The 21264-nt window shown below is 48.0% G+C and overlaps 1 protein-coding gene across 9 annotated transcripts in view; it reads left to right on the top strand.

Moving 5' to 3' along the window:
* The window catches only part of ATP6V0A1 (ATPase H+ transporting V0 subunit a1), a 64384-nt gene that overhangs the window by 23308 nt on the left and 19812 nt on the right, over positions 1–21264 (top strand). For 6 of the 9 annotated variants that reach the window (XM_069951661.1, XM_069951655.1, XM_069951653.1 and 3 more), the window contains 8 exons: positions 1983–2089; positions 4470–4596; positions 15118–15200; positions 16567–16660; positions 18100–18312; positions 19423–19573; positions 19695–19834; positions 20126–20289. In XM_069951661.1, coding sequence (XP_069807762.1) covers positions 1983–2089; positions 4470–4596; positions 15118–15200; positions 16567–16660; positions 18100–18312; positions 19423–19573; positions 19695–19834; positions 20126–20289 — 1079 coding nt within the window. The remainder of the gene's footprint in view (positions 1–1982; positions 2090–4469; positions 4597–15117; positions 15201–16566; positions 16661–18099; positions 18313–19422; positions 19574–19694; positions 19835–20125; positions 20290–21264) is intronic. The other 3 variants (XM_069951657.1, XM_069951656.1, XM_069951660.1) reach the window with 1 other exon arrangement.

The following is a 21264-nucleotide window of genomic DNA, read 5'->3' as shown; positions in this document are numbered from 1 at the left end:
CGGACCTATAATTGTTGGGAACTGACCGCGCATCGCTACGTGTAATAGCGGTGCGCGGCCGGCGGCTGTCGACTTGCAAAGTGCATACATTACCTATCCATGCTGCAGGGCTCCTCCTGCGCTCTGCTTCTCCCCGGGTCCCGCATGCCGCACCTTCAGAGCGGCCTGTCTTAGCTGACAGGCCGCTCAGCCGATCACTGGCTGCGACCGCCGCGGCCAGTGATTGGCTGAGCGGCCTGTCAGCTAAGACAGGCCGCTCTGAAGCTGGAGTGCATGGGACCCGGGGAGGAGTGGACCGCAAGAGGAGCCCTGGACCATGGATAGGTAATGTATGCAGTTTAAAGAGGATGTACCACCAGGTACATCCTGTTGAATTTAACACACCAATCATGGGGAAGCCGATGCCGTCATGGGGAAGCCGATGCCACTGGAGGTCGGCCGGCCCGCCCCCAGTGGGAGGGAATTCCCTACCCTATATACTGCTGTATAGAGGGTGTGTTAAATTCAAGAGGATGTACCTAGTGGTACATCCTCTTTAAGCAAGGGCTACAAGGACATCTGTAACGATGTCCATGCAGCCCTTGTTAAATGATTATCGGGCTGTGTAATGCTGAGTTTACACGGAACGATTATCGTTCGAATTTGCACGATAACAATCAAATTCGAATGATAATCGTACGTGTAAACGCAGCGAACGATCAAACGACGAGCGAGAAATCATTCATTTTGATCTTACAACATGTTCTTAAATCGTCGTTCGCAAAAAATTTGCAGATCTTTCCGTGTAAACAGTCGTTCACCAATTTTTCCTATGTGCGAGATAGGCTTAAATGATCGCAAAACAAATTTTCTGTACGATATATCATTCCGTCTTAACGCTGATCATTATAAAAAAAAACCAAAAAAAAACGTTACTTCGAAATCGTTAATCGTACGATCAGGTGAATTATCGTTCCATGTAAACGCAGCATAAAAGTCCCAGTAAACGAACGCCGATCTAGCAGAACGGCGCTCGTTTACAGTTATTATCGGCCATGTAATAGTACCCTAACAGTAGTCAAGAGGAACTGGGGGGCTCAGGGCACTTGTCCTAGTTATCAGTGGGAGACCCAGTGAGCATTGATCACACAAACAAATTGATTGGTCTAGGTCTGGGGGGGGTGGGGGTGGGGGGGGGGGGTGATAGATCCCCTTCTCTCCCTGTTTTACTGCAAGAAACAGATTCAATAATAAGTTTATGCAGCCTGTGTCCTGCAGTGAGACAGGGAGAGAAGCGCTCACTCAAGTGCATCCCTTAGTAGCCAATTCTAGGTCTAGAACTGAGCGGTCAAAACTTTTCCCATGTCTCCGTTCTAAGTCCAAAGTTTTGTTAAATGACACTTTAAACCAGGGGTAGAGAACCTTGGCTCTCCGGCTGTTCCAAAACTACAACTCCCATCATGCCTGGACAGCCAAAGCTTTAGCTATCCAGGCATGATGGGAGTTGAAGTTTTGCAACAGTTGGCAGCTCCTATTCCTGGTTTAAACTTTGGAGTAAAAGAGGTAGTGCAGCAAGGAGTAACCCACTGATTTACATTCACGGGTATAGTGTTCGCTTCTCCGAAATCCTTTTGTTCTTACACTTGTTCCTGTTCTGCAGCCCCTAAGTGCTGACTGTCTTTTAGGAGTTTTCCTTCCAAAGTCTATGTATTAATGCAGACCGTTGGTTAATTCGGTTTAGGGGTCAACTGGGAAAATACAATTCTTTTAACGTTTATCAGAGACAATGACAAAGCGTCTCTGCATATTATGAAAATTAAATCAGCATTATACTTCTACAGTCTATCTATATCAGTGAGTTCAGCCGCTGCCTTGATACATAGACGCCCCCCCCCCCCCTTCTTGATCTGTGTGCCCCTCCAGCTGGCTCTCATGCCCGCCCCACACGGCCCCTGCATGCCACTAACTGGTTTGATTAGTTATTAATTGGTTTGTGAATTCAGGCTCAATTGCATCATCATCAGCAGATGGCGGATCCTGATCTACTGGAGGAATCCTCTTCACTGCTGGAACCAAGCGAGATGGGAAGAGGAGCACCACTGAGGCTTGGGTATGTGCAGCAATCGCACCTTCTTACCACCACAAATTTAATAATTTTACATGTTTTTATGAAACTTTATGACATTTTTCCCAAATTTATAATTCCTGGCATATTGGAGCGATCACCATGGCTGTTGCTTGTGCAGAGACTTATAGGCTATTCATCTTCCATTGGGAAATGGGGCACGAATAGCCCTCAAGCCCTCACATGACCCCCTTTGTGACGCTCTCCTCAAGGAGAAACACTATACTTTTGGTCTTACTTAAAGGGGTTATCCAGGATTAGAAAAAGCAGATACTTTCTTGAAAAACAAAACAGCCCCTGTCCTCAGTTTGGGTGTGGTATTACAATTCAGCTCCATTCACTTAAATGGAACTGAAATGAAAAACCCTAACTGAGGACAGGAAAGGTGCTGTTTCTGGAAGAAAGTGGACATGTTTTTCCAAGTCTGGATAACCCCTTTAAGAACCTTTAACATGTCACTGTCCAAGTTTTTGTCAGTAGTAGGAGCTTAGACCCCCCTCCTTCTCATGATTTTGGAGTCGAGTCAATATGCTGCTAATGTTGCGTCAGGTTGTGAAATAACTTTTGAGCAATTTTAATTCAAAATAGTTTTTTTTCTTGACTTAAAATTGACTTTTGACTTTTTTCTTGACTTACGTTTCTTAAGAAGTGAATAAACGTTTAGTGACGTCCCCCTCCACTTGTTCCCCATACACTTCAGCTTGATCTGATGGTTGCTGCATCTAACATGGAACCCATTTACCAATATCCTCCTAATAGACACACCTCTGTTTTGACCTTTGTATCAAAATGTTTTTTTTATGGTCGCTTTTTTTGCCTTATAAAAGCATTCAGGTTGAGGAATATGTAGCTGACCAGTGGTGGTCCAACTGCTGGGACCCCCACCAATCATTAAAGTGGTGATTAGTAACCATGTTAGGCTACGTTCACACTGTGGATCCAATAAACGGACTGCAAGAACAGTGTGAACACAGCCTAAGGCCCCGTTCACTCTACGGAATCAGCCGGATCCTGCCTTCGATCTCTTTGAATGGGAGGGTTAGCATGCCTCTGCTCTAAGAATAGACATGTCAATTTCTTTGAGCAGAGAGGTGCGGAGAGCAGAGTCTGCACGGGGGTTTCCAGACGGAATCTCGGCGCCGATTCCGTAGTGTGAACGGGGCCTAACTGTGTGCATGTATAGAATGATGGTGAGTAACTGTGTGCATGCGTATAATGATGATTAGTAACCATGTGCATGCGACCACTCCATAAATTTTGTATGGAACTTCCAATTACAGCCAAATTTAATGCTCACCAACGTACAGAAGTCCTAGACAATGAATCCCTTGAAGGACAATTGACCTCTGTTCTTGTAATCAGACCATAAGACAACATTCACACATCCGTAAATTTAGCGGACTTTATGGACGGTGAAGGCCTGTAATGAATTGTTTTCCTGCCCGGCATGGTGTATCAATATCATGGCTGCAGTGGGGAAACTGTTTGAATCTCCGGGGCACTGTAATGAAGCAGCTGCGTGGCTCTGTTACTACAGTGCTTCAGAGATTCAAACATTTTCCCCGCTCCTGGCATGATATTGATATATCATGCCGGGCAGGAAAACCATCCATGACGTGTGAGGGCCAGTTCACACTGAGTAAACACTGCATAATTCTGCGGCGGACCTCTCCGCCGCAAAATCCCGCCGTGCTCAGTGTCTTGCTGTAAGTGAATAAGAGGGCGTGCGCTCGTCCGCTCCCTCTCCTCTCCGCTCAAAGAACTAAGGGCTAATTCACACATCCGTTGTTCTGTCCGCAATTGCGGACAGAACATGAAACCAATGTTATCCTATGGACCCGTTCACACGTCCGTACGTGTATACGGGGCCGCGATCCGTGTCGCAAAAAAATGGACATGTTGTAATGCGGACCGTTTTTTTGCGGCACGGATTGCTGGGGTAATAATGTGTGAACGTAGTGCTCCGTGAAGCACTGAGCACTACGGATACACATACGGTAGTGCGGTCCGCGGCCACGGACTGCACTACAGGTGTGTGAATGTAGTCTAACGTTACTACTTTGAGCGGAGAGCGGCGGCAGCCCTCTCCATTCACTTACAGCAGCACACTGAGTACTGCGGGATTCCGATGATCTTGCTCAGTGTGAACTGGCCCTTACACTGATCAGTTAGTTGTGCTCCATCCTGTAGATAGGGGATCACTTCCATCTTGATATAACCCCTTTAATAATCATACTTCATAATATTTACCTCTCCCCTCCTCTGTATACTCTATCCTGTGCTCGGCTCCAAACAAATGCTAAGACTTTTTTTTTACGTGGATGTAATTTGTATGTAATCATGTAGTCTACTGATGTCTTTACAGGTTTGTGGCGGGGGTCATCAACCGTGAGAGAATTCCCACCTTTGAAAGGATGCTGTGGCGGGTTTGCCGTGGTAATGTGTTCCTACGACAGGCAGAAATTGAAAACCCCTTGGAAGATCCAGTGACGGTAAGAAGACGGCCAGCAGTTTTTCTTTTATTTTTGGCATTAATATTTAGATATCTTAGTCTGTTATACATATACATATACTTCTCAGCATTGCAATTGCAACACCAAGACAGTTTTCTTGCGTTCACATTCCCGGCCTATGGCCGAATCTACACCCCCATGGCGGCACCAGTAGCCCTGTGATGTTGCCAGGGATTGTGCAGTCAGTACAATATGATTTGTGCAGTGACTTCTGCCAGAAATTGTGATTAATCAGCGTCTTGTTGTCAGATAAAGAAAGAAGGGCATCGCTTCACCACATGATCTGACTAATTGCAGAAGACGACCGCCTTAGTCTGAGTGAGCAGTTAGTCGGGAAATGAAGCATTCCAGTGAATATGAAAAATAAAAAATTTACGAGCATAATTCGTTCCAGTACTGCGCTTGTAATCCAAATCCACTCTTAGACCAAAGCAAATTTCCCATAAGAAATCATTGAAATGCAGACAGGTTTCACACCCCAAAAATAATGATGTTATATTCTGAATAACATGTAAAACAGATGAAACAAACATTTAGAATGAGCTGAATATGTGATATTATAAGTTGCTGTATAGTATAGCAATCAGCATGTGGTGTATAATGTATAGTAACTGCATAAACCTGATAACACAGCAGCAGTTTTTAGATATCAGGAAGTGAGAATCACAGAGCTGCGCAGGAGGACAGTAACAGAAACTTTTCTATACAGAGTGTGAGTGCAGGCACATTATAGCAGCAGTTTGTATAGCTGAGTTTATGTGCAGGCCCCTCCCACCCAGTACAGGGAGCTCTTAAACCAAGTTACAATTTTGAAAAACTGTGAGCTCTTCTTGCAAAATGCTCTCAATCCAAGTTACTCTTAAACCAAGGTACCACTCTGTATGTGTGTATCCAGATGCCCACTGTCGCCATCAATGGCGGATTATAATGTGGGCGGTTTGGGCGGCCGCCCGGGGCCCAAGGCTCCGGGGGGGCCCGCGCCGCCCACATTAAGATCTTGCATAGCAGCGCCACAGCAGAACATCACTCGGGGGCCCATTGGGCCCCCGAGTGATGTTCTGCTGTGGCGCGCTGTCGTCGGAGTCCGCCGCGGCACCGCCCCCTCTCTCCTTGCCGTCTTTGCGGTGCCCGTACTCTCTCCTGGCGGCGTGATGACGTCACATCCTGCGCGCCGCCAAGCAGAGAAGTTCGGGCACCGCGGGGCTGCACTGTGAGCTTCCGGCCTGCTCTCTCTGCCGGAAGCTCACCCTGGCTCCCTGCCGCCCGAATATACCCCCTGCCACCCGGCGGTACCCCTTGCCCCTTAGCTGCTCTCCATGCCGCCCCATCTTCTCCCCCTGCTGCTACCCCCATCATCTTCTCCCCCTGCTGCTACCCCCATCATCTTCTCCCCCTGCTGCTACCCCCATCATCTTCTCCCCCTGCTGCTACCCCCATCATCTTCTCCCCCTGCTGATACCCCCATCATCTTCTCCCCCTGCTGCTACCCCATCATCTTCTCTCCCTGCTGATACCCCCATCATCTTCTCCCCCTGCTGCTACCCCCATCATCTTCTCCCCCTTCTGCTACCCCCATCATCTTCTCCCCCTGCTGATACCCCCATCATCTTCTCCCCCTGCTGATACCCCCATCATCTTCTCCCCCTGCTTCTACCCCATCATCTTCTCCCCCTGCTGATACCCCCATCATCTTCTCCCCCTGCTGCCACCCCCATCATCTTCTCCCCCTGCTGATACCCCCATCATCTTCTCCCCCTGCTGCTACCCCCATCATCTTCTCCCCCTGCTGCTACCCCCATCATCTTCTCCCCCTGCTGATACCCCCATTATCTCCCCCTGCTGCCACCCCCATCATCTTCTCCCCCTGCTGCCACCCCCATCATCTTCTCCCCCTGCTGCTACCCCCATCATCTTCTCCCCCTGGTGCCACCCCCATCATATTCTCCCCCTGCTGCCACCCCCATCATCTTCTCCCCCTGCTGATACCCCCATCATCTTCTCCCCCTGCTGATACCCCCATCATCTTCTCCCCCTGCTGCCACCCCCATCATCTTCTCCCCCTGCTGCTACCCCCATCATCTTCTCCCCCTGCTGCTACCCCCATCATCTTCTCCCCCTGCTGCTACCCCCATCATCTTCTCCCCCTGGTGCCACCCCCATCATATTCTCCCCCTGCTGCCACCCCCATCATCTTCTCCCCCTGCTGATACCCCCATCATCTTCTCCCCCTGCTGATACCCCCATCATCTTCTCCCCCTGCTGCTACCCCCATCATCTTCTCCCCCTGCTGCCACCCCCATCATCTTCTCCCCCTGCTGCTACCCCCATCATCTTCTCCCCCTGCTGCTACCCCCATCATCTTTTCCCCCTGCTGCTAACCCCATCATCTTCTCCCCCTGCTGCCACCCCCATCATCTACTCCCCCTGCTGCCACCCCCATCATCTTCTCCCCCTGCTGCCACCCCCATCATCTTCTACTCCTGCTGCTACCCCCATCATCTTCTCCCCCTGCTGCCACCCCATCATCTTCTCCCCCTGCTGCCACCCACATCATCTTCTCCCCCTGCTGATACCCCCATCATCTCCCCCTGCTGCCACCCCCATCATCTTCTCCCCCTGCTGCTACCCCCATCATCTCCCCCTGCTGCCACCCCCATCATCTTCTCCCCCTGCTGCCACCCCCATCATCTTCTCCCCCTGCTGCCACCCCCATCATCTTCTCCCCCTGCTGCCACCCCCATCATCTTCTCCCCCTGCTGATACCCCCATCATCTTCTCCCCCTGCTGCCACCCCCATCATCTTCTCCCCCTGCTGCTACCCCCATCATCTTCTCCCCCTGCTGCCACCCCCATCATCTTCTCCCCCTGCTGCTACCCTTCATCATCTGCTGCCACCCCCATCATCTTCTCCCCCTGCTGCCACCCCCATCATCTTCTCCCCCTGCTGCTACCCCCATCATCTTCTCCCCCTGCTGCTACCCCCATCATCTTCTCCCCCTGCTGCTACCCCCATCATCTTCTCCCCCTGGTGCCACCCCCATCATATTCTCCCCCTGCTGCCACCCCCATCATCTTCTCCCCCTGCTGATACCCCCATCATCTTCTCCCCCTGCTGATACCCCCATCATCTTCTCCCCCTGCTGCTACCCCCATCATCTTCTCCCCCTGCTGCTACCCCCATCATCTTCTCCCCCTGCTGCTACCCCCATCATCTTCTCCCCCTGCTGCTACCCCCATCATCTTTTCCCCCTGCTGCTAACCCCATCATCTTCTCCCCCTGCTGCCACCCCCATCATCTACTCCCCCTGCTGCCACCCCCATCATCTTCTCCCCCTGCTGCCACCCCCATCATCTTCTACTCCTGCTGCTACCCCCATCATCTTCTCCCCCTGCTGCCACCCCATCATCTTCTCCCCCTGCTGCCACCCACATCATCTTCTCCCCCTGCTGATACCCCCATTATCTCCCCCTGCTGCCACCCCCATCATCTTCTCCCCCTGCTGCTACCCCCATCATCTCCCCCTGCTGCCACCCCCATCATCTTCTCCCCCTGCTGCCACCCCCATCATCTTCTCCCCCTGCTGCCACCCCCATCATCTTCTCCCCCTGCTGCCACCCCCATCATCTTCTCCCCCTGCTGATACCCCCATCATCTTCTCCCCCTGCTGCCACCCCCATCATCTTCTCCCCCTGCTGCTACCCCCATCATCTTCTCCCCCTGCTGCCACCCCCATCATCTTCTCCCCCTGCTGCTACCCTTCATCATCTGCTGCCACCCCCATCATCTTCTCCCCCTGCTGCTACCCTTCATCATCTGCTGCCACCCCCATCATCTTCTCCCCCTGCTGCTACCCTTCATCATCTTCTCCCCCTGCTGCTACCCTTCATCATCTTCTCCTCCTGCTGCCACCCCCATCATCTTCTCCCCCTGCTGCTACCCCCATCATCTTTTCCCCCTGCTGCTACCCTTCATCATCTTCTCCTCCTGCTGCTACCCTTCATCATCTTCTCCTCCCGCTGCCACCCCCATCATCTTTTCCCCCTGCTGCTACCCCCATCATCTTCTCCCCCTGCTGCTACCCCCATCATCTTTTCCCCCTGCTGCTACCCTTCATCATCTTCTCCTCCTGCTGCTACCCTTCATCATCTTCTCCTCCCGCTGCCACCCCCATCATCTTTTCCCCCTGCTGCTACCCCCATCATCTTCTCCCCCTGCTGCTACCCCCATCATGTTCACCCCCTGCTGCTTCCCTGCCTTCCCAGCTTCCCCCCCCCCCCCCCTCCCCGGCCTCATTTGCCCCAGCTTCTCCCCCTGTCGCCCCAGCTGCCTCCCTTCCCCAGTCACCCCCAGCTCCCCGCCTGCAGTTGAGTTGGGGCTGGAGAAGTCTTCATGATGCTGCGCCAAATAGAGAGGAAAGGAAAAAGTGAGCGACGGCAATCGGAGAAGACGTCACCTGTGAGTCATTAGTAACTGCACTGTAATCACTTATAGGCTGGGCTCACACACAGTATATTTCAGTCAGTATTGTGGTCCTCATAGCAACCAAAACCAGGAGTGGATAGAAAACACAGAAAGGCTCTGTTCACATAATGTTGTAATTGAGTGGATGGCCGCCATTTAATGGCAAATAAAACAATGGCTGTTATATTGAAATAATGGACGTTATTTACTGTTATATGACGGCCATCCACTCAATTACAACATTATGTGCACAGAGCCTTTCTGTGTTTTCCATCCACTCCTGGTTTTGGTTGCTATGAGGACCTGACATGAGGACCAAATACTGCCTGAAATATACATAGTGTGAACCCAGCCCTATAGTGTGCAGAGCCTGTGTACCATTGGGGTCTAAATGGGTCAGTGTTTTGTTTGCGGTAGTGTACTGACACAGCCCCGGGGTCACTACAGTACACTAGCGAAAACTTTTAAACTAGAACCCAACTACAACTGCAGGCACTACAACTCCCAGCATATTATGAGGGCTGCAGACTGTCAGTACATGCTGGGAGTTGTAGTGCATGTAGCTGTTGTAGTTTGGTCCTAGGTGCATTATACACTGGATTCTTTGTGGCATATAAGAATACATAGATCTGTGGGGGCTCAGTGCAGGGAAGTGACCCCAGAACATCACTAATAGGGGATAGAACAAAAACATCCCCCCTATCCCCTATTAGTGATGTTCTGGGGTCACTTCTATATACTGATCCCCCTCAGACCTATGTATTCTTATATACCCCACACAGCCTGCTGGGGTGGCTGGGGGGGGGGGCCCAGGTTGGGTGGACAGCCCGGGGCCCAGGGTACATTTAATCCGCCACTGGTCGCCATAGAGGAGCCCTTCCCTGAAATAACCTATGAGATTTTACTTTACAGAAATCTCTTTTTTTTAACGCCTATTATACCAGTGTAGCTTTTTGTGTATAGTAGATTGGTGGCTTGGCAGTCCTCCTCTGCTCATTTCATCCTCTGCATTGTACTGCTAAGGAAGTGCCTTCAGAATGAGCTCAGCCCCTACTGATTAACAGATTGACTTCCTTGCCCGTATCTCAGTATCCCGTAAACAAACACAGGAAGGTCTCTGCTCTATCTGCACCCAGACAGCTGTGCTAGAGTGGCCTGGACTCCCCATCATATGGCCAATACAACCATCTTACCACTTTGGAAGCGGAAACGTCCGTGATTGTTTCACTTGTTCTATACGTTTCTAAACATTTTGCCTTGTACATGAAGGTTATACTTGTTCTGTACCCCCCTCTGCTGGGCACAGGGTTGAGGCATTAAGCAGATACAATATCAGGGAATGGAATTCACCAATCCTACAATGGGGGTGAAAATTGGGACTTTTAGATTTGAAGTTTTGTTATTTCAGTGTATTTAAAGGGGTACTCGGCGAAAATGTTTTCCTACAAAACTGCTAGTTTGATAAGTTTTATATAGATTTGTAATTACCTTCTATTTAAAAATCTGAACTCTTCCAGTACTTATCAGTTGTTGTATGTTCTGCAGGAAATGTTGATGTCTTTTCAGTCTGACACAGTGCTCTCTGCTGCCACCTCTGTCCATGTCAGGAACTGTCCAGAGCAGGAGAGATTTTCTATGAGGATTTGCTTCTGCTCTGGACAATTCCTGTCTCCGACAGAGATGGCAGCAGAGAGCACTGTTTAGACTGGAAAGAATACATCACTTCCTGCAGGACAAACAACAGCTGATAAGTATGGAAAGATTTGATATTTTTAAAAATGGAATTAATTTAGAAATCTATATAACTTTCTGAAACCGGTTGATTTGAAAGAAAAATATTTTCTCCGGAGTACCCCATTAATGGGGTTGTCCAGGATTAGATAAAATAGTGCGGTTTTCCTCCAAAAACCACCATCCCTGTCTTTGGGTTGTGTGTGGTATTACAGTTCTGCTCTATTCACTTCAGTGGAACAGAGCTACAAAACCCCCACACCCAAACTGAGGACGGGAGAGGTGCTGTTTTTGGAAGACTGCAGCCATGTTTTTGGAAGACTGGATAATCCCTTTAATGTGGTGTCTGCCATCAGAGGAAAGTAAGCAGGATCGCATGACTTTCCCTTTGCAGAGCTAGTTGAACGTCACTCATTTTAGGTGCCCCCGTTCCCTGGTTTAATTACAGATCACATAAATGCTGGATTCTTCATACAGCCCTTCACTTCCTCTGACCACTTATTCTCTATTACATGGCGAGATGTGCGCCCAGTGAAAAATGTATTTTTTAAATACGGTATTTCTCCGAAAACAAGATAAGGTCTTCTATTTTTTTTCCTCTTAAAACGAATGTACGAGCAGTACAATGTTATTCTGAAATTTACATGGATAACCTAGTGCCAACGCGGGGATGCAGGTGCCGCAGTTTTTTTTGTTTGTTTGTTTGACCACAGCCCGGTTCCCACATACGGCGCTGGTCTATTCCTGGGCCGCCTCATGGGGGGGGGGGGGAGTTTCTTAACATTTGGTGGTGGGCATCTTTTTGCGGGTGCCAGTCTATCCATGTAAAGAGAGATACCGGTGGTACATTCGCTTTAAGAAAGGGCTAGATCGTATTTTCGGGGTAGGTTTTATTTTTGGAGAAACACAGTATATACCCCTACCCTGTAGCCCCACTCTATACAGCAGTTAGCCGCCACACTGTATGTCCTACTGTTAGGCTCCTATACTGTAATTTCCTCTGTTGTCAGTCAACCATACTGTATACCCCCCCCCCTCTGTAGTAAGGTCCCCCAATACTATATACATGCCCCTGTGCAGGTAGTCCCCATATTGTATACCTCCCTCCTCTTCCGTAAGTACCCCCTTCCTCATACTGTATACCTCCCTCTTCCTCTGTAGTTGTTCCCCATACTGTATACCATCTCTGTCCCCCCATAGTCAATATCCTCTACAGTGCATCTTCTTACCCCTCCTGCCTCCCCTGCCGCTTGTGCTGAGCAGGTGGGGCGGAGCATAACAAGTCTGGCCCTGATTGGCACCCAGTGTCAGTGATCTGGTCAGCTGACTATAACTAGTCCTTATTATTGGATTAGGGCTTATATTTCATGCCTCCTCCAAAAAGCCTGCAAAAACCTGCAAAATTATTTTCAGAGAAACACAGTATCCGCATGTAATCGGCCAATGAGCTAGCGTATGTTCGTCTGCCGCATGATCGCTGGGCCTATTACACTGGGTGATATCAGACTTTTGTTTAGTCCGTTTTCACTCCTTATAATGTAGTTTTGCAGATTTTACTTTTGACCGTAGTGAAGCAGCTGAACCTCTCGATCTGGCCAGGAAAACAAATGTTCTCAGCATGAGTCATTGTAATCACACTGCTTATCTGCAGGGAACATTTGGTGGGCAGTGCCCGCTACCAGGGCCGGATCAAAGAGCCATGTTACCAGCACTGGACTTCTGCCAACGAAGATAAGATGGTCAGTGGCTATACGCCAGGGCACCTATACATGTGTCCGCTGACTTCATCTAACGGTCTCCATTTAGGTCAGTGGTGGGAGAGGTGTGATGTAGCTACACAACTTCTTTCCAGCTAACAGAGTGCAGCACAGTAATCTAGCACAGTGACCCCTCTGTAACACGGCACAGCCCCCTCCCCCTGTAACACGGCACAGCCCCCTCCCCCTGTAACACGGCACAGTGACCCCCCCTGTAACACAGCACAGTGACCCCCCCCCCCCATAACACAGCACAGTGACCCCCCCTGTAACACGGCACAGTGACCCCCCCCCCCCCTGTAACACAGCACAGTGACCCCCCCCTGTAACACGGCACAGTGACCCCCCCTGTAACACGGCACAGTGACCCCCCCTGTAACACGGCACAGTGACCCCCCCTGTAACACAGCACAGTGACCCCCCCTGTAACACGGCACAGTGACCCCCCCCCCCCGTAACACAGCACAGTGACCCCCCCTGTAACACGGCACAGTGACCCCCCCCCCGTAACACAGCGCAGTGACGCCCCCCGTAACACGGCACAGTGACCTTCCCCTGTAACACGGCACAGTGACCCTTCCCCTGTAACACGGCACAGTGACCCTTCCCCTGTAACACGGCACAGTGACTCCCCTCCCCCCCCCCCCCCCGTAACACGGCACAGTGACACCCCCCCGTAACACGGCACAGTGACCCCCCCTTGTAACACGGCACAGTGACCCCCCCCTGTAACACGGCACAGTGACCCCCCCCTGTAACACAGCACAGTGACCCCCCCTGTAACACGGCACAGTGACCCCCCCCCCCCCCGTAACACGGCACAGTGACCCCCCCCCCCGTAACACAGCGCAGTGACGCCCCCCGTAACACGGCACAGTGACCTTCCCCTGTAACACGGCACAGTGACCCTTCCCCTGTAACACGGCACAGTGACTCCCCCCCCCCCCCCCCCGTAACACGGCACAGTGACCTTCCCCTGTAACACGGCACAGTGACCCTTCCCCTGTAACACGGCACAGTGACACCCCCCCGTAACACGGCACAGTGACACCCCCCCGTAACACGGCACAGTGACCCCCCCTTGTAACACAGCACAGTGACCCCCCCTTGTAACACAGCACAGTGACCCCCCCCCCCTGTAACACTGTGCAGTGACCCCCCCCCCTGTAACACTGTGCAGTTACCCCCCCTGTAACACCCTAGAATTGTTTCATGAAATTATAGGCAGTACAAGACATTGTCATTTAAAGTGCTGTATAGTATTAGGCTTTATGTCGGCCGCAGAGCGTTTGGAGATGTTATATGGGGAGCAGAACCCGTATCATCATGTTTACTTTTATCTTCACACATCATATAACGAATATTACGGCTTCAGGCTATAATGTGCTGCAGCTATGTCATCCTTTTTTTTTTTTTTTTTTTAACTAAGAAATCCTGTGGTTAGTGCATCACAAAATAGTCACAGTGAGAGCAGCTTTTCAGCGTCTCTGTGAAGTGGTTTGTTATACACAGCTGCTGGGCCAGTCAGATCACACTCAATAAATGGCTGAATATCCAGCCGCTTCCCATCAGTAGCAGAAATAATCTGACCACCTTCCCTCTCTGCCTGCATGGTTCCCTTAGTTGCTTCCACAGATGCATTTGTACATACACATAGGGGCAGGTTTATTAAGATTGGCATATTCATTCTTAGGATTAGAGGTGAAAAAAATCCCATTAGTGTGGATGGGGGTCTGCTTAATGGCCACTTGATCAGATGTGTTGGTAACTTTTTTAATACCTTCCTTCTCTGTTGTGGAGTAGGAATGGCAGTAGAGATGAGCGAACCAGGTTCGAGTCCATCATTTTCAGGCGTAAAAAACATTCCCCCCCACACACACACACTTTTCCAGTTACAATATATAGTTTGGGATATACTTGCCGTATAACACTACCCCTCCTCTTCCAACGCACACCAAATAAAAATTTATAAAAACCCTTTAGACAGCAGTGAGATCTGAGAGGCAGAGAAGGAGGAATGGTAATACCAGTAGGATACAAGGGTGGCCAGATGGGGGAGAGAGGTATGTTTTTCTGGGCACAGGGCCACTCTACCACATCTCTTTTATCCATACCCCAGACGCCTGCAGCTTGCTTCGCCCTTCATGCGGACGCCGCATACGGCAGGGATGCGGACGTTTTTTAGAGCTCCTCCCACCATATGTGGCGACCGCAGATTCTCCGGTCCGGTTCCGAAGTTTTTCAGCACCCACCCTATAAGATGACCCCTGACTTTTGAAAAGATTTTCCTGGGTTAAAAAGTAGTCTTATACACAGGAAAATACAGTATATATATATATATATATATATATATATATATACACACACAGACCTTTACACTATCCTATACAGCAAAAAGCATAATAGAGCGGAAATGTAAGGACAATAAGCAGTGTGAACCCAGCCAAACAGATTTCCTGTTACAGGGCGCCTCGTATATGACGCTTGCTGTTGGCTGCCACTTGTGTTTGCATGACACTTTGCACTAACTGATGTGCTTGCACTTTCCAGGGCGACAGCGTTCACAAGTCGGTGTTCATCATATTCTTCCAAGGAGACCAGCTGAAGAACAGAGTGAAGAAGATCTGTGAGGGGTACGAGAGTCAGTGATTATAGAGAATGACACAACAGACCCATTTAGTGTATTTAGGACATCTGATATACCAAATGTATATAGGTACCTTGGAGAATAGATATGTGTGTGGTAATCTTAGAAAAATGGTATGGCTCCACTCTGCCTAGACATAAATATGCACATGAATGTCTTCCATTGACTTTCTTACACAATCTGACCCCCCCCCCCCCCCCCCCAAACCACTTGTACCTTCGGATAGCTGCTTTTAATCCAAGCTCTGTCCTGGGGTCCGTTTGGCAGGTGATTCAGTTATTATCCTAAAAAACATCTTTTAAATTGCAGCCTCATGCCCAACGACCGGGGCTTAGATTGTGTATGCATTAGGCTTGCACCACCCCTCTGTCCCTCCTCCCTGCCCTTCTCATCATTAGGAATGCCACTGGAACATTTTCTCCTGTCTGAACACTGTGCTGACACAGGTGGGGAATAGAAGAAAATCTGCCTGGAGCATTCCTGATGATGAGGAGGGACAGAGAGGATGTGCCCAGCCTAATGCATACACAATCTAAGCCCCGGCCGTTGGGCACATGGCTGCCAGTTTAAAAGTTGTTTAGGACAATAACTGCATCCCCTGCCGAACGGAGCCCAGGACAGATCTTGGATTAAAAGCAGCTATCTGAAGGTACAAGCGGTTTGGGGGGGGGGGGGGGGGGGTCAGATCGTGAGTACAGAGTCACTTTAAGAGAATGCCTTACCATGTGTCCTGTTAAGGTCTATGGTCGTAAATGAGGCTTGGGAGCTCCCTCTATGGGCCACAGGAGGTATTGCTCTTTTTGGGGTTGCTTCAGCACAGCAAGCACTGATTACCATCACAGCCCTGCAGTTCCCACCACAAACATTAGTGGCAGCAGAGAGGCCCGTGTTGCCCCTTACTGCTGCCACTCAATGTATAATGACGTATAAATGAAAAAAAATATATACATATGGTGGAGATTCGTCAAACATGCTGTAAAGTGAAACTGGCTCAGTTGCCCCTAGCAACCAATCAGATTCTACCTTTTTATTCCTCACAGACTCTTTAGAAAATGAAAGGTGGTATCTGATTGGTTGCTAGGGGCAACTGAGCCAGTTTCACTTTACACCATGTTTGATAAATCTCCCCCATATTATATATATATATTTATTTTTTAAGTTATATGTCAAAGTAATGTAACTTTGAAATGTATTGCAGCAAAATAAAATAAAAAATGCTTGTTCTCCAGGGTACCCCTTTAACTTTACATGCCCCTATGACTACATGCCTGGTCACATTCTGCCTGGTTGATTTGCTATACTGACTATGTAAATATTTTACAGCTTATATGTGATTTGTTTTTGCATCACAGATTTCGAGCTTCTCTTTATCCTTGTCCTGAAACACCACAAGAACGCAAGGAGATGGCTGCCGGAGTAAACACAAGGATAGATGATTTGCAGATGGTAAATGTCCACCCTGCTTCTATTATACTAACTATATCTCCTATGTACATTCATAAGGATTGACTAATAGTAGAGCTTAGTGAATCTACAATAGGATACATCAAACCTAAATCCAATCGGCCATCGATTTAGTTTAGTCTTGTAAAAGTCAGTTTTCTAAGTATTCAGATTCCTGTAGAAGTCTAATATGACACTCAGATCTTATTCCAGACTTTTCTGGGGAATTTACAATGACAAATTGAATTCATGGCTAAGGCCCGTATTACACGGGATGATTATCGTGCAAAAAATTGTTATATCGTTCAAATTTAAACTATAATCGTTCTGTGTACTTGCAGGCAATGATTGAAAAATCGTTCGTATGCTGTTGATCGTTGATTTAGATCTGAACCTAAAATTATCGTTAATCGTTCGCTGTAATTCCACATTCGTTCGCTCAAGTTCCGCATTTGTTCACTAATCGTTCAGTGTAATTGCACATTGTTCTTTGTTTTGCTGGGATCAGAAGGAATAAACAATCATAGTAACTATCGCAATAACAATCTGTTTATCGTTTATCGTTAATAATCGCTCCGTGTAATAGGACCCTTAGGCTCAGCGAACCTTATTGTAGATTTGCTCTACTCTGGTTATTAGTCATTGCCTCACCCATCCTGACCCGTTCAAAGAAACAATAGATGAATTTTTCACCTTTTGCTGCAGCTTTGTTACACTATTATCTGTTTGGACATCAAGGGTGAGGAAATGAAATGTATACATGTGTCAGAAAGTTCTATAGATTTGTAATTTACTTCTATTTAAAAATCTCCAGTCTTCCAGTACTTATCAGTTGCTGTATGCCCTTCAGGAAGTGGTTTATTCCTTCCAGTCTGACACAGTGCTCTCTGCTGCCACCTCTGTCCATGTCAGGAACTGTCCAGAGCAGTAACAAATCCCCATAGAAAACCTCTCCTGCTCTGGACAGTTCCTGATATGGACAGGGGTGGCACTGTGTCAGACTAGGAAAAATACATCACTTCCTGCAGGACATACAGCAGTACTGGAAGACTGGAGATTCTTAAACAGAATTAAATTACATATCTATATAATGTTCGGACACTGATTCAAAAGAAAAAAAATCACTGGAGTACCTCTTTAAATAAAGGAAGTCCTACTACGTTAATGGTGCCTTGTGTGAAGGCAGCAGAAAGTAGTGACAGGGGCTGGTTTAAGCTGTGTAGGGGGGGGGGGGCAGCAACGAATTTAAACAAAGCATATTTTGCTAAAGTGACAAAAGAAAGGTTAACCCTTAAAGCATGTCCTGCACACTATTGTACACTGACACTGGTGTTAGTCACCTCAACTAATCAAAACTTTTGACTTGTAAGTGACTTGAAGGACAACTCTACATAAGAATAATAGAATACTCCATTGAAATTAATATCCTTTCTTAATTTTAGGTTCTTAACCAAACCGAAGACCATCGCCAGCGTGTCCTCCAAGCTGCCGCTAAAACAATCCGAGTCTGGTTTATTAAGGTCAGAAAGATGAAGGCTATTTACCATACATTAAACCTATGCAACATTGATGTCACCCAGAAGTGTCTGATCGCAGAGGTCTGGTGCCCCGTGGCTGATCTGGACTCCATCCAGTTTGCTCTCAGGAGAGGCACGGTGAGTACTGTCCTGGTTTCCATTATCATTCTTTATTCGTAGTGTTGGGGTCCAATTACACAGGCCGATCAATACTGTAAACGAGCGTCAATACTGTAAACGAGCGTCAATCCCGGTAATCGTTTAGCAAAGGCTGCATGGACATCATTAGCAATTTCTGTGCAGCCCTTGCCCAAACAGTTAATACTTCACCTGTCCACGCTCCTGGTCTTCTGCCCTCTATATGCATCCCGAGCAGCCTGTCTCAGCTGACAATCACTGGCCGCAGCCTGTCAGTATGTGCTGGGACACATACAGAACGCAGAAGAAGACCAGAAGTGTGCACTGTTTGGGCAGTCATTGGCCGCACATTGCTAGTACACATCAGCGGCCAATGATTTTAGATCTCTATTTTTTATTTTTTTTGGTGTTGCAGGAATTAGTAGTCCAGGCGGTTGTAAGAAATGTTGTAATTGTCTTTATTAGGCAAATATGCCATTATCTGCATTCAAAAAGACTTTCCCCAGGTACTCCCCCCCCCCCCCCCCACTCTGATTCACTGCTCATTATCAGGAAATCTCGACTCTTACATCAGTCGGGCGCTGTGTAACCTATGGAGAGGGAAGGGGGGAGGAGGGAGATTAGTTGCCAGCAGAGAACAAAGGATTACACAGTGGGTCCTGTGTGAAAGCCGGTATTCAGAGGTCAGAGAGGTCAGTGCTGGCTTCAGAGGAGATAGCCCAGTAATGTAGTTGTAAATTAACTCTTTGTTGTCATGTTGTGGTGCCTCATCTCCCTCCACCCCTCCCCTCTCCATAGAGAACCATAAAGACAGGGAGAGAGCTTCAAACTGCTTTTTCATGATAAAAATCCCTTTTTCGGCTGATAAACCCAATCACAAAGTTTTCTTTAAATTGCCTGTACTATTGATTTCTGCAAAAAATTTTAAACAACGCTCAGCTGATGATCATTTTATCGGCTAATTGTTGTCTCTATTCCACTGAGCTTTAATTCGGCCAATTAACTCTCCGTGTCATAGGACCCTTAGATTTTATATCTAGAGCCACATTGCATTATTACTTCACCATATCGCCAGATACGTTGATATCTTTGTAAATTCATGTCTTACAGGAGCATAGTGGATCTACAGTCCCTTCCATCCTGAACAGGATGCAGACTAACCAGACTCCGCCAACTTACAACAAGACCAACAAATTCACTGACGGTTTCCAGAACCTTGTCGATGCCTATGGTATTGGAAGTTACCGGGAAATAAATCCAGGTAAACCCAGGATCTTTTGTACAATCTGCTGTATAACAATGTGTTCAAGGAGATATATATATATATATATATATATATATCTATCTATTTGAGATGGTTGACCAATGGTTATCTTTCATAGCTCCATATACAATCATCACCTTCCCTTTCCTGTTTGCCGTGATGTTTGGTGACTTTGGCCACGGAATCCTGATGACGCTGTTTGCAGTTTGGATGGTCGTAAGGGAAAGCCGAATTCTGTCCCAGAAAGCAGAAAATGAGGTAGGCAGGCCGCTCTCTTGAAGTATGTTGCAACACAGGGGTAGGGAACCTTGGCTCTCCAGTTGTTGCAAAATAATACTCCTATCATGCCTGGACAGACAAAGCTTTAGCTTTGGCTGTCCAGGCATGATGAAAGTTGCAGTTTTGCAACAGCTGAAGAGCCAAGGTTCCCTTCCCCTGTTGTAACATCTCGACTGAAGGTAAAGGAGAAGGTATCTGCACACTAACGTACTCCGGATTTGGAGAAATCCAACAACTGGTCTTTGTAACTGTCGTCTTCTTTCTTCGCAGCTCTTTACCATGGTGTTCAGTGGCCGATACATCATTCTTCTGATGGGCCTCTTCTCCGTCTACACTGGCCTCATCTACAATGATTGCTTCTCTAAGGCTCTCAACCTCTTTGGTTCATCCTGGAGTGTTAGACCAATGTTTACTAGCCCAAAGGCCAACTGGACGTAAGTATTAGATGATTATGTATCAAGGTGTTGTATGGGATTTGAAAATACATGGCTGATTCCTACCATAATACTGCACCATGCAGCAGCAAATTGGATTAAAAGGACTCGGTTATTAGGTTTATGGTCCCTTTGAAAGTGTCCGGTAGCCCCATAAAGAGTGAATGAAGAATTGGCAGCAAAGGCGTCATAAGTGCTTCATTTGTTGCAGGATGATTGTGCCCTCATCCTTAGTGATTGTGGGAGTTCTGCCAGTCGGACCCACAGCGATCAGCTTGTTATCCTCTATCCTATGAATAGGGCATAGTAAGTTTAGATAAGAATACTCACCTTAACAATACCAATGGGATAACTCAGTACCAAAAGATTAAATGCTACTTCTACACCATATATTCACATTGTTATCATGAGGTCATGTGATCACTAGAATGATCGGGCGCTCTGTTTCTTCAGATCTCCAAGTTCTGTTCTCAGTATCCCTTATTCATTGTCATAAGACTTAATGCACACTGCAGCCCCTTCATTCAAGTAACTAATGGGTGGGGTGGTCACAGGGCACAGATCATTGCCATTGGCATGTACAAGTGACGTACTTTAGGATCAGCCCCGTTCGGCCAATTATCGCTCAGTGTAATAGAGACAACGATCAGTCGATGAAACGATCATTGGCTTGGTTTCTTTAGGCCCAGACCTTAAATCATTGGCCGCCGACCGCACATTGCTATGTGTAATAGCGATGTGCCGCTGATGGTTGCCTAAACAGTTAATACTTTACCTCTCCACAATCTCGGTCTTTTCCTGCGCTCTGTATGCTCCCCGGCACTGCAAACTTAAAGGGAACCAATCACCTCAAAAACGCATATATAGCTTTTTAAATGTGCTGTTAGAGCACACAGCACACTTTCCATACATGTTTCTATATACTCCCTGCCTCCCCTTTAAGCTCATAGGCCGCTCTAAAGCCACAGCGCATGG

This window comes from Dendropsophus ebraccatus, chromosome 14, assembly GCF_027789765.1.
Source record: "Dendropsophus ebraccatus isolate aDenEbr1 chromosome 14, aDenEbr1.pat, whole genome shotgun sequence".
Lineage (NCBI taxonomy): Eukaryota > Metazoa > Chordata > Amphibia > Anura > Hylidae > Dendropsophus > Dendropsophus ebraccatus.
The sequence above is the reverse complement of the archived record's forward strand: the minus strand, read 5'-3'. Positions and strand labels throughout refer to the sequence as shown.